Genomic DNA, 12749 nt, shown 5'->3' with positions numbered 1-12749 from the left:
TCGGACGCGCTCTCAGGCCCACGTGACATTCTCACGAACCCATTCACGGCATCTTAAACTTTTCTTCTTCTTTTTTTCTTTTTTTTTTCTCGCCTGTGAGGCGTTTAACATAGTATTGACCGGTCCAGTTCTGCATGCAGTTGGACCGATCTACCTCAAAGGGGCTCAGGGAATTGGTTTGAAGAGAGGTTTTGTAAAATGACCAGGTGAAAATACATCTCAAGTGACATCAGCACTTGCCATGTCGAGAAGGTTGTCTTTGTTGGATCTGGGGCTTCAACTCGTGATTACCTTTCATTGATTATGTTTTAATCAGTTGTTTGGTTTCCAAAATATCCGAAGATAATAAGAAGAAAGGGGTCCATCTCAAGTTCCCAGAGCCCAAGATTTCGTTTTCAAATTGCTTATTTTGTCCAACCAACTGGACCAGGACTGTGAATAAATGTGAAGATTTGGGTCTTCACATTTGAATGAATGAATTGATCCATTGATCATCAAAATGTTGATTGTTTTTCTATCGATCGATTGATCTAATTAATATTTGACAGCTCCTTTACAGCTCCTCTCACTCGGATCCTCTTCAGTTGTATGATTGCTCAAAATGTCAAAACGCCATAGGGTTGTCCGCAAAGCGAGGAGGTCTTCAGCCTTTATGAGACAGCCCGAGGAGTAACTGTTTTAAGATTTATTTTGCCCCTCAGTCAAGAAATTCTGTACTTAAGGATATTAATCCTGATTGACGAGGGGATCCCCTGGGCTAAATCTTTTCGGCGCTTTCCTTGTAGATTCTTGAAAAGGCTCACGGTTAAGATTCATATCTCCCTTACAATATTCACCATCATCCCCAGGGCCATTTCCCATTCTTTTACCTGTAACTTCTAGTCCCAGATCCTTAATTTATATAAATCTAAGTTAGCTAAGAATGGGGAGCTGATGCAACGGCAATGCGAAATGTGCCAGTTCTTGAAGGTCGTGTCCTTCATGCAGGGTTTTTCATATTGTTGGTGATTCTGATTTTTTTTGGAACACATTTTATTGTTTTTCTCACTGTTTTTGTTTTGCCAGTAAGATGTGATACCAACGATCATGCTCATATTATTGACAGTGTAGTAGTTCTACCTATCAGCCATTAAGGAAGACAAGTACGTCCTTCCCTGTGTTTACCTTGTGTACGATGCACTGTGGCGACTCCAATCCTAACCCTGTTCCTGTTTTGCTGTGTTGCAGGACCGGAATCGGCCCTTTGATGCTTTTAGCTTGCACTCTTTGGAGAATTCCTTAATGGATATGATAAGGACTGACCATGACAAAGGTAAACCACACCCTGCCGGTGGCCCACCAATGACTATCGCTGATATTATATGGAGGAATCATTTTGCAGGTTAGGAATATTCATATGTCCATACTTACAGTATTTTTTTATTTCGCTTCATGGGCATATGTCATCTCTGGGTACATTTGTTTTTCTTTTACACTATTTGCCAATCACTTAACCAATCCAGTACGGATCATCGTGTTCTTTTTTAAAAATTAGAATAATTCAGATTATGAGACCTTACCTGCAAAATTGTTTTGTTTTTGTGTGTTTGTCTGTTGGTTGTTTGTGACAGTGTGTGTGTGTCGTGAAATACGTTGCATTTCTGGTTTACATTTTTTACTCGATAACTTGATCCCCAGAAAGCATAATTCAGAAATTCCACTCGGACGTCTGTTTCCTCTGTGATTGTGGGCTTGGACGTGCCATGAGTTGTGCTTGAGGATTCAATCAGTGTTTCTAAGCTACGCCGACACAGACAGACGCAGTGAAGCAGCAGACTCAGACTAACATGTTGCATTGTTTCATCTCCTGGTGAGTGTAGAGGATTTATGAAATCATAAAAACATTGTCCAGCATTCTCTCTTTATGCCCTTTTAAGGCTGTCCAATGTATGTCAGGCCTTCTAAGCCAATGTTTTTGGAGGACAGGTCACGTGTCCATTGTAAAAACTCTGGATCAAGTCTCCCAGAGGGGGTCGGGTCGGGCGTATGGTTTTTATGCTCCCCCATCCTCCCACCTTAACAATGGAAAGATTGGTGGGAGGGGTACATAATGAGCGGAGCGTGTAGCTTTGTCATGCACGGAGTCTTGTTTTCCCCAATCTCGTGCTGAGAAAGCATTGTTGCAGAGAAAATGGTCCCCCTGGCCCCCATCCTAACTTTACTGGAAAGGTGTCGTAATGTCCTGCAGGGCTTCCCCCACGATTGTTTATCAAAGCACAGCGAGAGATATGGAGAACGACAGGGACGTGGGTGCGCTTCCCTGCAGCTCTCGCTGGGCTTGTTTACCCCTCTCGCCATGGCGTAGACGGCGTGGGGTTGCAGCGAGCTGACGTGCCGACCACATAAGCAGCACTGCTGCTGTGTAATCTACTGCAAAACAGCATAGCTGCTGGTGTTGCTTTCTCTCAACTCAGGAGGTCTCTTCTTAGGGGGAAGAGTTTTGCTACACGACTCCAAAAGGCCCGAGTCGTTTGGTTGTGTAAAGCTTCTGGGTCTGTTCAGGTCGAGTTTGGTCATTTTCAGAAGTCTTTGACTGTGCCAATAGTCGACATCCATGTAAATAGTTAATTTCCCTGTATAGTGCGTTTCTTGTCTTCCGACCACTCAAAGCGCTTTAACACTACATGACATCATTCACACACCGATGGGAGGAGCTACAGTTCCACCTGCACATCAGCAGTAACTAACATTCACACACCGTAGACACAGCTACAGGAGCGGGGTTAAGTGTCTTGCCCAAAGACACATCAACATGGGCTAGCGGAGCCGGGGATCGAACCGCCGATCCTCTGATTGAAGGACGACCCTGCTCACCACTGAGCCACATTCGCCCAATGTGTGTCATTTGTTGCAATGCCCAGTGGAAACAGATAAAGACCGAGACAGTCGAGGAAATGTGTTGACACATTTTTCACCAGTTATTGAAGACCTGTGGCAAAACAAATTACAATTGTGAGTTCCTATCGAACAGCCATTTTGTTTTGGTTCAATCAGCCTGACATTGGCTGATTTCTTGTTTCTTGTAGTATCAAAACCTCTCCAACGATACCTCCACAACCCACACAGGGCGAGGTGTCGGCAGTTCAGAGTGCTGAGATGCCACCAAAACATTCGAGTATGTTTTGTTGCTTCGTCTGATTTAAAATAGATGCCGTGGCATTTTTTAGCAACAGAATTCTTCCAGTCACATTATCGGTATCAAATGAAGTAATCAAGGTACTCCAAGGTATCAAATGAAGTACTCTATTGGTACCGGTATCGCTTGAAGGGTACTGGTATTGTTACTGGGATATGGTGAACATCCTCTCAATTTATAGTATGGGTAACAAACCTGATCAATATCAATAACAAGACAAGGGAGGAAAGGAAAATATTCACCATATAGAAGACATAATATGAATATTTTACATTGTAAACTGATTTCAACTTTAAGCTCCCATTTGTTGAGGGGTACATTAACAGATCTAGGTCAGTGAGTCTTAGTTAGCTGACTTATATCCAGAGAGAAGCATTGTGTGGTATCCCACGTTGAGGACACGGCCCACCAGCCTAAAGCCACCAGTCCAAAGTAATGTACCCAGTAGGCCCAGTTTTGCATTCCCAACTGAGTGAGTCTCACCCACATCCATCCCATCACAGACATTTCTCGCATACTTCTCATTGTGACTGGAATAGTTGTTTGTTTTACCTTGAGTATTTTTCTTACAAGTCCCAGTATGTGTGTTATAGTGAGCGAAGCACTTGTACTGTGATGTAAATATGAATCAGTCAAGACAGGGAGGAGGGTGAGGCCGTCTCGATTTAACCAGTTTCTTTTCTTAGCACTTGTTTGGAGAAGAGTCAGCTTCAAAGTGTGTGTGTGTGTGTGTGTGTGTGTGTGTGTGTGTGTGTGTGTGTGGTGAGAGAAAGACACTTTATTCTGGCGATCCTCTCAAACTTTCTAAAAGCTCTTTTAGTCCTGGGCGAGGGGCCACGGGGACGTCTGAACAAACAGGCCCTTTCTGTGGCAACACACACACACACACACACACACACACACACACACACACACACACACACACACACAAACATTAGTCTCCATGTAGTTCCTGAACTGGGTCAGCTGAGCTCATGTGTGGAGAGCCAGGCACCCCCACACAAACACACACCAGAGATTCTCCCCATGGCCTGGAAAAACACTAGCAGTCTGACAACAGTCACCATTGCTGCTGCCGGCAAAATGTACACACACACACACACACACACACACGCAGGAGAGCCACATTCAAATAGTTTCTGACATGTAAATCAACTGTGAAATTCCATGATAAGCAGTCCTCACACTTTCATACATAATACTGTGTCTGCAGATCGCAGCATGACACTCCCCCCACACACACACACAAACATACAACCTTTTGATGTCGCTAACTATTTTGAAATACTCAAAAGTGTTAATATGTCCCTTAAGACCTCATCGAAGCTGTGCGTGGAGTCCCTTACTAAACACACACACACGCACACGCACGCACACACACACACATTGACTCAGCTGGTCTGACTCACATGGTCTTACAGCGTCAGTTACGATTTTCATTGTGTGTTTATGAATGCAGCTTTTAGAACTCCATCAACCTTTTAAAGGGACAGTTTAGCCCAGAATCAAAAATACGTATTTTTCCTCTTAGCCGTGGTGCTATTTATCGATCTAGATTGTTTTGCTGCGAGTCAGTGAAATTCACAAAAATAATACATTTGGGAAGAACTCAACAGCTATGTGTCTTTCCAGAAATCATGACCCGGTTACTTCAGATAATCCAAAGAGGTTATTGCGAGCAGTTTCATCTCTGAACTATTTTCTTTCTACCACAAACCATCGTTTGACTTTGTGCACTTGTCGATGAGAGCATCGGATAAGAGTCGACACACAGGAGAATTTATCAGGAGGAAAACAAGAATGGCAGGTGCAGTACAGGTCAGATAAGGTGCTTTCCATGATAGAAAGGAATGGGTGTCTCCATATCTTGTACTTTTTCTTAACTTTTCATAGATAGATCCCGAACAACTCACTATGATTGGGTAACGTTGCGGTGTAAAGGTCTCTTGTGACTGTAAAGAATGAAGGTTTTAAATAAAGATTTAGCTTTGACCAAGAAAAACACTACCTCCTTCTGTCTTAGCGAGGCTCCTCGAAGATCACATTTGTTTACAAGAGGAGGACCATGTCATCTTTTGTGGTGAAAGGTCAATATTTGAAACACTGTAGTTGGGCCAAGGTCGAGGAAGTGGACTTGACCTCTCAACTTTTCAAACCCTCGTAGTTAACGGCACCCACGGTGATGTCAATATCAGAGGGAAGCCCTTGTACTTTAAACAGCCGGTAATGACTGTATCGAGATAAGATGATGTGTTCGTTGGCTGTGTTAAAGTTTAATCAAACCTTGCCTCCAATAAACTCCACTGTCAAGAGTGCTTTGTTTTGTTACGGAGGAAAATGCATGACTCCGGCAAGCATGACTGAGCTAAATCTAGGCAAAAAAACAAGCCTGGACTTGTTTTGTCTATTAAAACCATGGCCTGTCAAAATCTCACAAACCATGAAATACTGTTGAAACAATTGCTAATGTTGCCAATCTGGTTAAGCTGGATTCTGGAAATCCTATATTATTATTATTATTATTATTATTATTATTTAATAGTGTTACTATTATTACTTTAATGAAAGATTAAATAGCAGTGTGTGGTTGGCATATTTGGGGATTTCCTTCTGGAAATATGCCCTAACTAGTTGTGTTGTATAATGCACATGTATTTAAATAGTTTTTTCCTGTTATGGCTTGATAGCTAAAGGAACTTTGGTCCTGTCGTAACTGTCTTGTCAAGGTTTGTTGGGTTCAGCTGAAGCTGGCATGGAAAGAGAAGAAGTAAGCCATTTTGACATCTGTCGGCTGTCTGCTAAACACATGCCCCTCAGTCGGCCTTTCCTTTCTGTTGGTGTAGTGTTGGTAACGGAGAGTTTCTCTGGCAGTAGTTGGTGCAGCTTTGGGGCACCTTGCTGCCACAAGGTGTTTTAACGTTTCTACGCCCACTCTCCTCTCATATCTTCTCCTAAAGGTGTTATTGCGTGCTATAATGTGCAACGGCGGGACCAAAACATGACCAAAGAGATCGAGGAGAGCTTCAGGTGGGACTAGGTTGGCGGTCATCAGCCACATAGAGTCTTGGGGAAATTTAGCTGCTAAGGAACAAGAGGCGCAGCGCTCATGTAGCCGTTAGGAGTTTATGATCGTCTGTCCAAAGGTCCCCATCCTGTTTTCTTTGACAGATGTCTCGATACCAGGACCAGGACCACGTGCTGTGTCTAACACAGTGATGGATGCCGTTGTTGGTCAGCGACTCAGTAGTTAATAGACTAGATTTTCTAAATATTGAAGATGGTCCGACAAGAAAGCAGTAATGTTATTAATATGTTTTAACTTTCTTCTTCACTGTCGAATCTCAACATCATCAGCTGTTGACAGACTCATTCGGCCTAATCTCGCTCCCTGCTTAAACCTCTCCGAGGCCTCATGCCACAATGACAAACTTAGCTTTTTCCCCATCAGTGGCACCAGATCTCAAATTGACAACCACTGTATATGTCCAGCTAATCCATCCTCTCCTCTTCATCCTATTTCTGCCAAAGTGTTCTTGGCGAGCCCCCTGTACGGTCTGCGCAGATTGACAGACCATGTGAAAAGGGGGAGGTACTGTTGGGTGGGTTGCGCGGGCATACGGAAGCGGCAGGCGTGACTTCCTAGTGGCTGCGCCACTATGCGACCATCATGGGCAGCTTGAGAATAGCTCAGGCTCTCTGTGAGGAAATGCCACCAGGAGAGCTGTGGCAGCAGCAACTCCGGTGCCCCTCAGGCCTTGCCACTCAACTCCTGGGGGAAGCAGATGGCACATGCCCAGAGCTATTTTCAGGCTTGAGGAGGACTGTCCCCCCCCCCCCCCCCCCCTGTCACCCAAAATGACTAATGTTGACCGAAAGGCAAGCTCAGACCACAGTGCTTGTGGTGGCTGTTGCCCTCCTATAAGCAAAGTCACAGCTTTGATTGGGAACTCGTTCAATGGAGCGTCCTAGTAATGGAGTATTTTATTGATCCTCATTTTCTTTTTTCTTTTTTGCTCAACCAAAAGCCACTAGGTCGAGGGGCACTGTCTGTTCTTGAGCTATAAGCGATTCTGTCAACGACATTTAAGATGGTCAGATATTTGGCCTTAAACACTGTAATTTCGTAAGAATTGGAGGCCTAACAAACAGTCCACCCACACCTTTACCAATACACATGATAAGAGAGTTAAAAAAAAAAAAAAATGTCAGTTTCAAACTCCACAAAAGGGTTAGGGTTAACCCTAACCCCACAAAAGCACTGACAGATGACTCCTTGTAAGCCTTATAGCTGTGTGTGTGTGTGTGAGAGAGAGATAACAAAGGAATACATTTTTCCCCCTCTTTCCAACTTTTTCTTTTGCTGCTGTCTGTGGTTGTCCTTTGTGCCATTGTATCACATTGAGTAAATTTGGTCTCTATTAATTTCATATTTAACATTTCATCTTTTCTTTTTTTCTTTCTGCGACAGGACGCATGGGCCTGAACTTTCATCATCCCGGAGCGGAGCACATCATGCCGTTGAATAGTAAGTCACATTTCCTTGTAGTGCCCATCTTCTTATTCTCCGTCTACAATTCATCAATTGTTGTAGCTGCTTTTTGTCCTTTTTTCTTTTTTTTAAAGATTGAAAGGGAGACACCCAAGTGAATAGGGTTAAACATTGTTAATATTAAGAACAGATATCTTTTTATTTATTTTTTTACATATTTGAGTCAAATGTTTGACTGAATGATGTGCAAAAACCTTTCTGTAAAATCATTCAGAATATATAGAAATATACACTCAAATGTGTATTTTGTTTGTTTTCTGTCCACTCGTCTGAAGCAAAATTGCTTAAAATCTCAAAACAATCCAGTGCATGAAAAAGAATGTTTTCACTTTGGGTGTCTCGCCTTAAGAACAGGAAGTATTGTTGTTTTCATTTAACCCATATACCCCATAAACCACAGTGGCCCCTGTGGCTACCCCTTTGCTAATGTCTGGATTCCCTGATACCATAAACCTAGGACAGATTTCTAAGCACTGGGGACCTGTGAATAGCGCTTCCAAAAATACCCCAGTATGTAAAACTAGATCCCCCCCCGGTGTCCTACCAGCCGGCAGATGACCAACAGTAGCGGGAGATGAGCCAGAAACAGAAATCCGGTCTTTAATCCCACGTGCGGCTACATGGATGTCACAAGGTCTTTCTGGCCAGGCTCCCTTCGCTGTAGCCTGTGATGGGTATAGACAGGGACACTTTGGTTTCAGCTTAAAAGCGTTTCTCCTTCATTTCATCCCATTAGCTTCGAGGCGCTCGCGCTGGGAGAACCTGTAAGGGCCATCCGCCTTCTCTGGATGTTTTTTAGCACTTGAAGTGACGAAGAAAGGATGTTAATAAAGGAGTTTGTAAGTGTAGACCTTCTAGTCGGATTTATTTGGTGTTGTTCACGTGACAACTTCGTGGAAGTGTCCGAGGCTTTGAGGCCGAGCAGAGCGGTAGACCTCAAACTCATCGTGCCCAAAGGAATCACTTTCAAATGCATACTTTTCCCTTTTCCTCCTTTCCCTCATGGGTTGAGTTCTTTCTCACTGAGGCTTCTGACGGTTTCCCACGCAGCGGTTTCTTCATTTTGCCCTGGTTGCTAGGTGACTTTGTTTCTGCCAAGGCCAGACAGTGAGAGGGCAAAGCTGATGAGAGGCTGCCCAGGTTTTATTTTGGTGGAAGGGGGGGATCTGTGGGGGTGGGATTGGAGAAACAGATCTTTTTAATGAAAACATAGCAAGGGAGAAGAAGAGGGCTCAGAGACAATATATTCCCCAAGAGAAGCCAGAGGGGCAAGTCACACAATGGGGCTCTCACAATGCAAAGGCCCATATTGGTTTTTTGGAGGCAATGAGTCTGCTTCGTGACTGATGCGTTTAGAGGAGCAGGAGGATCTGTTTTGTACCATTGCCTGCGGTTTGCTGTTTGAATTTTCCCAGTCTTAAGTCACATTTTGCCTCCCGGGGGGCTTGGATTCTGGGAAAGGCAGATTCAAATTGAGCTTGAGATTGGAAGATTTTAAGAGATCAGAGAAAACGCTCAAACACAATCCTGAAACGCGATGATTGCTCACTGAGCGTGGACGTTTATTCTTGATCTCGAAGAAAGTGGTATAACGAAAAGCTTTTGAATGTGTCTTGCCCAGTAGGTGAAATGTTGCCATGGGATAACAGGTGGTAGTATATGGGGAGAAGACAGTAAGATGCCATTGAAGCTACCAAGTTCCCCTTGATGAATGGGAAACTAATAATGAGCTTTCAATTGAAGGTGGTTGTATAAGGTGGGAAGACCGAGATGTGCAGAAAGCTACTAAGGGGACTTGGGAAACAATGTAGTTCCTTTTGATGGAAAAGAATCTGAACTCAAGGTCCATTTACTGCTTTTTTTACCCCAGGCAGCATCTCATGGTCTTCCTCAGCGGATAGAGATTGCTCATTATTTATGGACTTAATAGCAGTTGGTTGGCATGGGGAGGGCGATGAAATGTGGTTGCAAGCTCTGGGGGGGAAAAAGCTAGTAAGCTTTGCGCAGTTATCTTTATTTCTTTTTCTGCGGTGACACAAGCATCAATGAAAAAAAAAAGACATAAGAGGGAGATCATTTTGACAACGCTCACATGTGACCAGCTGATTTAGATATCAGGCCTCACAACGCTGTCCCTTCGCCTCGCCGTAGATGTAGATCCCAGCTTGTCTGCTTTGCTCCCCACCGCTCCCCTCCTATCTGCGTGCTATGCTCCCTCCTCAGAGCCCTGCCACCCTCTCCTCTCCTGTGGGAAGTTTCCACTCGCACCTGGCCTGCCGCAGCTGATCTGAGAGCAGCGTTTCAATATTCCACCGGGGCCATGATAATGACTAACCTGCACACCCTCAGTCCGGCATGCACTCTGCTCCGTGGCCTCATTTGTGGATATTCACAGAAGATAATCGTGAACGGCAGCTTTTTGAGGGCTCATTAAACGGAGATTTGGATCTCGGCCCGCGGGGAACGTTGCGCTATACCCCTAAATATCGAAAGCCATTTCCGTGGCTCAACCTCTTCTGTCGCAGTGCACTCCCCCGGCCTTCTGCCTGGGTCTGTTTGCCAAAGCAGGTGCAGCAGGTTTACTGAGGGCTGCCGCAACAACCGCCCTCCTCCCGTTGCCGAAGCTTAGGCGTGGCCATCTGTGGTTTCTCCGTTGCCTTAGAGATGTTGCTGGCTTTTGGTTTATTTCCACGAAACCCATGTCTCTGTATCTCTTTCCCACCCTTGTACCTGCCCCAACCCTCTCTTTCTCCCCTTGTGTTTCTCCTCCCCCCACTGTGCTGACAAGCAGCCCGGAGCTATGGCCGCAGAAGAGGTAACGTGTGGCACTTTCTCTGGGGTTCTGCTTGCCATGCTTCCCGAGTGTCTCTCTCTCTCTCTCTCCGAGGGCCGGGGGCGCAGGGGTCACTATCTGCTATCGTCTGTGCTGTGATTGAATGTCATATTCATTTTGAAACGCAGTTTTCTATGTTGTGCGTTTGAATCAACATGGGGCAAGGGTCATCTTGCCCCAATCTTTTGATGGTGAGAGGAGAAAAATAATTCTAATAATCTGGTTGCTAATTTTCTTTCCTCTCTATTCTGAGTCAGTGCTCTCTACCTGTAATGTCTATAATGTGCACTTCTGAAAACAAAAACACATACAACCTAATTTGGCACAAGAGGATCTCACCACCTTTTCAAATACGGTAACATGTTTAGCCCGAGTGCTGCCAAAATAAATCTGAAGGGTTCCATGACGCTGACTCAGAAGGGATTCATCATCTGAATGGCAAAGACGGGTGCTTCTGACCTGGCTCATCGTTGATTTGTTGTGCTTTTTATTTTTATTTTTTCACTAATTCTGTCTTTCCTCAGCAAGGAGGAAAACTGCTGTGTGATGTTTGTAAGGTCGCTGGGCTGCGGTTATACTGTGTGTTACAGATGTAGTAGACAGAAAGTGCACTATGTTCCTTACGGTGAAAAACCAAAAATGTAATTGCTTGACACATTTATCAACCCTGCTACAGAAAGCTTAGTGTCTTCCTGGTGTCCCTCTCTTCCCCACTCCTCCCAGGTCGTTCCTGTCTCTTCCCCTTTGAAGATGGTTTCCTCGACGACGGTCACGGTGACTCCTCCTTGACCCCGGGCCTGAACTCGCCCACCCGCTGTCAGAACGGAGAGAGGATGGAGCGCTACTCCAGGAAGGTCTTTGTCGGAGGCCTCCCCCCTGACATAGACGAAGGTAAGCAAAGGATCCCTTTATCATCTACTTAACATTGGGCTCTTTTTCAGCACCTCCCTGCTGCAGGTATTATGCTACATAATGTTTAGTACATTCACAGGAAGCATCCCAGTGCAGCCTTTGTCTTTGGCTGTTTGCCACTAACAGTTACACTGACGTGTTTGAGCCCTGCTTAAGGGCACCTTGACACTAATGGTTGAGGATATTAATTTCACACACTATTAAGCCACAATAAACGTCTGTTTTTAAAGCCTGTGTTTGCTGCACAGTTTCACCAATGACCCCAAACCAAAGAACATATTTTTGAGAGGTTCTCCTAGTTAAAGGAATAGTTCAGGAACAATTATAGGAAATATGCTTCTTCACTTTCTTGCTGAGATTTACATGAGAAGATTGATACCACTCTCACATGTGTGCATTAAATATGAAGCTGCAGCCGGCTAGCTTAGCTTAGCACAAAGATTGGGGGACATTTTAAATAGTCTTCATATATCACTGGGTTTGCTGTAAAGTTTGAAACTTTAACACCAGTGAGTCTTAACCAAAACCCAGACTTTTCAGTCAAAGTGAAAATGTAATTTGTTGTCCAGATCAGAACTAAGTCACAGTAACTTCTGCTTTTACACGCCTTAGAGAGATTTCCATATAGCTTTAAGTTTGTTATATATTTCTTTACCCTCACAATCTGTATATTTCCAAACCGCTTGACATGCTTTGGTATTATGCCTATGACCAGTTACAGTTATGGACCTGTAATTGTTTCTCCAATCTCCAGAGCACGCCAAAGAAGTTAAGCGTTAATGTGAAATGTTTACTTTCACCTGCGTCTATGCCGCGGCGCAAGCACATGATGCACAATACGTGCCCTTAGCTGTCTGAAAAATTCATGAGTTTCCACAGCACAAGTCAGTCCAGTGCAGACTGGATGTGCCTGGCCTGTTTAATGCAGTGGCTACCACTGCAGCAGGAAGGAGCACATGGCAAAAAATAGAAACCCGGGGCTGTCTCAGCACCAAGTGTGGCTCTGCATGGAGCTCAGCAAATGCATATTATATGATGGCATCTTATAATGTCATAAAAGTGACCTTTTCTTCTATTTTCGTCAATTTCACAGATGAAATCACCAACAGTTTCCGTCGCTATGGGCACCTGGTGGTCGACTGGCCCCACAAAGCTGAGAGCAAATCCTACTTCCCACCTAAAGGTAACAACAGTTTCTCAGAGCATAAGCTGTCTTATTTTCCCATCTGACATCAAAGTCTTCAATAAATATCACCTCAGGTGCATTGCTTTTTTAGAGT

General features: G+C 44.3%; 1 protein-coding gene across 8 annotated transcripts in view; it reads left to right on the top strand.

The window, feature by feature from the left end:
* Positions 1–12749, top strand: part of cpeb3 (cytoplasmic polyadenylation element binding protein 3) — a 30985-nt gene that overhangs the window by 7297 nt on the left and 10939 nt on the right. For 4 of the 8 annotated variants that reach the window (XM_034552795.1, XM_034552801.1, XM_034552798.1 and 1 more), the window contains exons 3-7: positions 1228–1381; positions 7644–7700; positions 10516–10539; positions 11281–11448; positions 12563–12652. In XM_034552795.1, coding sequence (XP_034408686.1) covers positions 1228–1381; positions 7644–7700; positions 10516–10539; positions 11281–11448; positions 12563–12652 — 493 coding nt within the window. The remainder of the gene's footprint in view (positions 1–1227; positions 1382–7643; positions 7701–10515; positions 10540–11280; positions 11449–12562; positions 12653–12749) is intronic. The other 4 variants (XM_034552802.1, XM_034552797.1, XM_034552799.1 and 1 more) reach the window with 3 other exon arrangements.

Source organism: Cyclopterus lumpus, chromosome 15, assembly GCF_009769545.1.
Source record: "Cyclopterus lumpus isolate fCycLum1 chromosome 15, fCycLum1.pri, whole genome shotgun sequence".
Classification (NCBI taxonomy): domain Eukaryota; kingdom Metazoa; phylum Chordata; class Actinopteri; order Perciformes; family Cyclopteridae; genus Cyclopterus; species Cyclopterus lumpus.
This window is presented reverse-complemented; position numbering and strand designations above follow the sequence as displayed.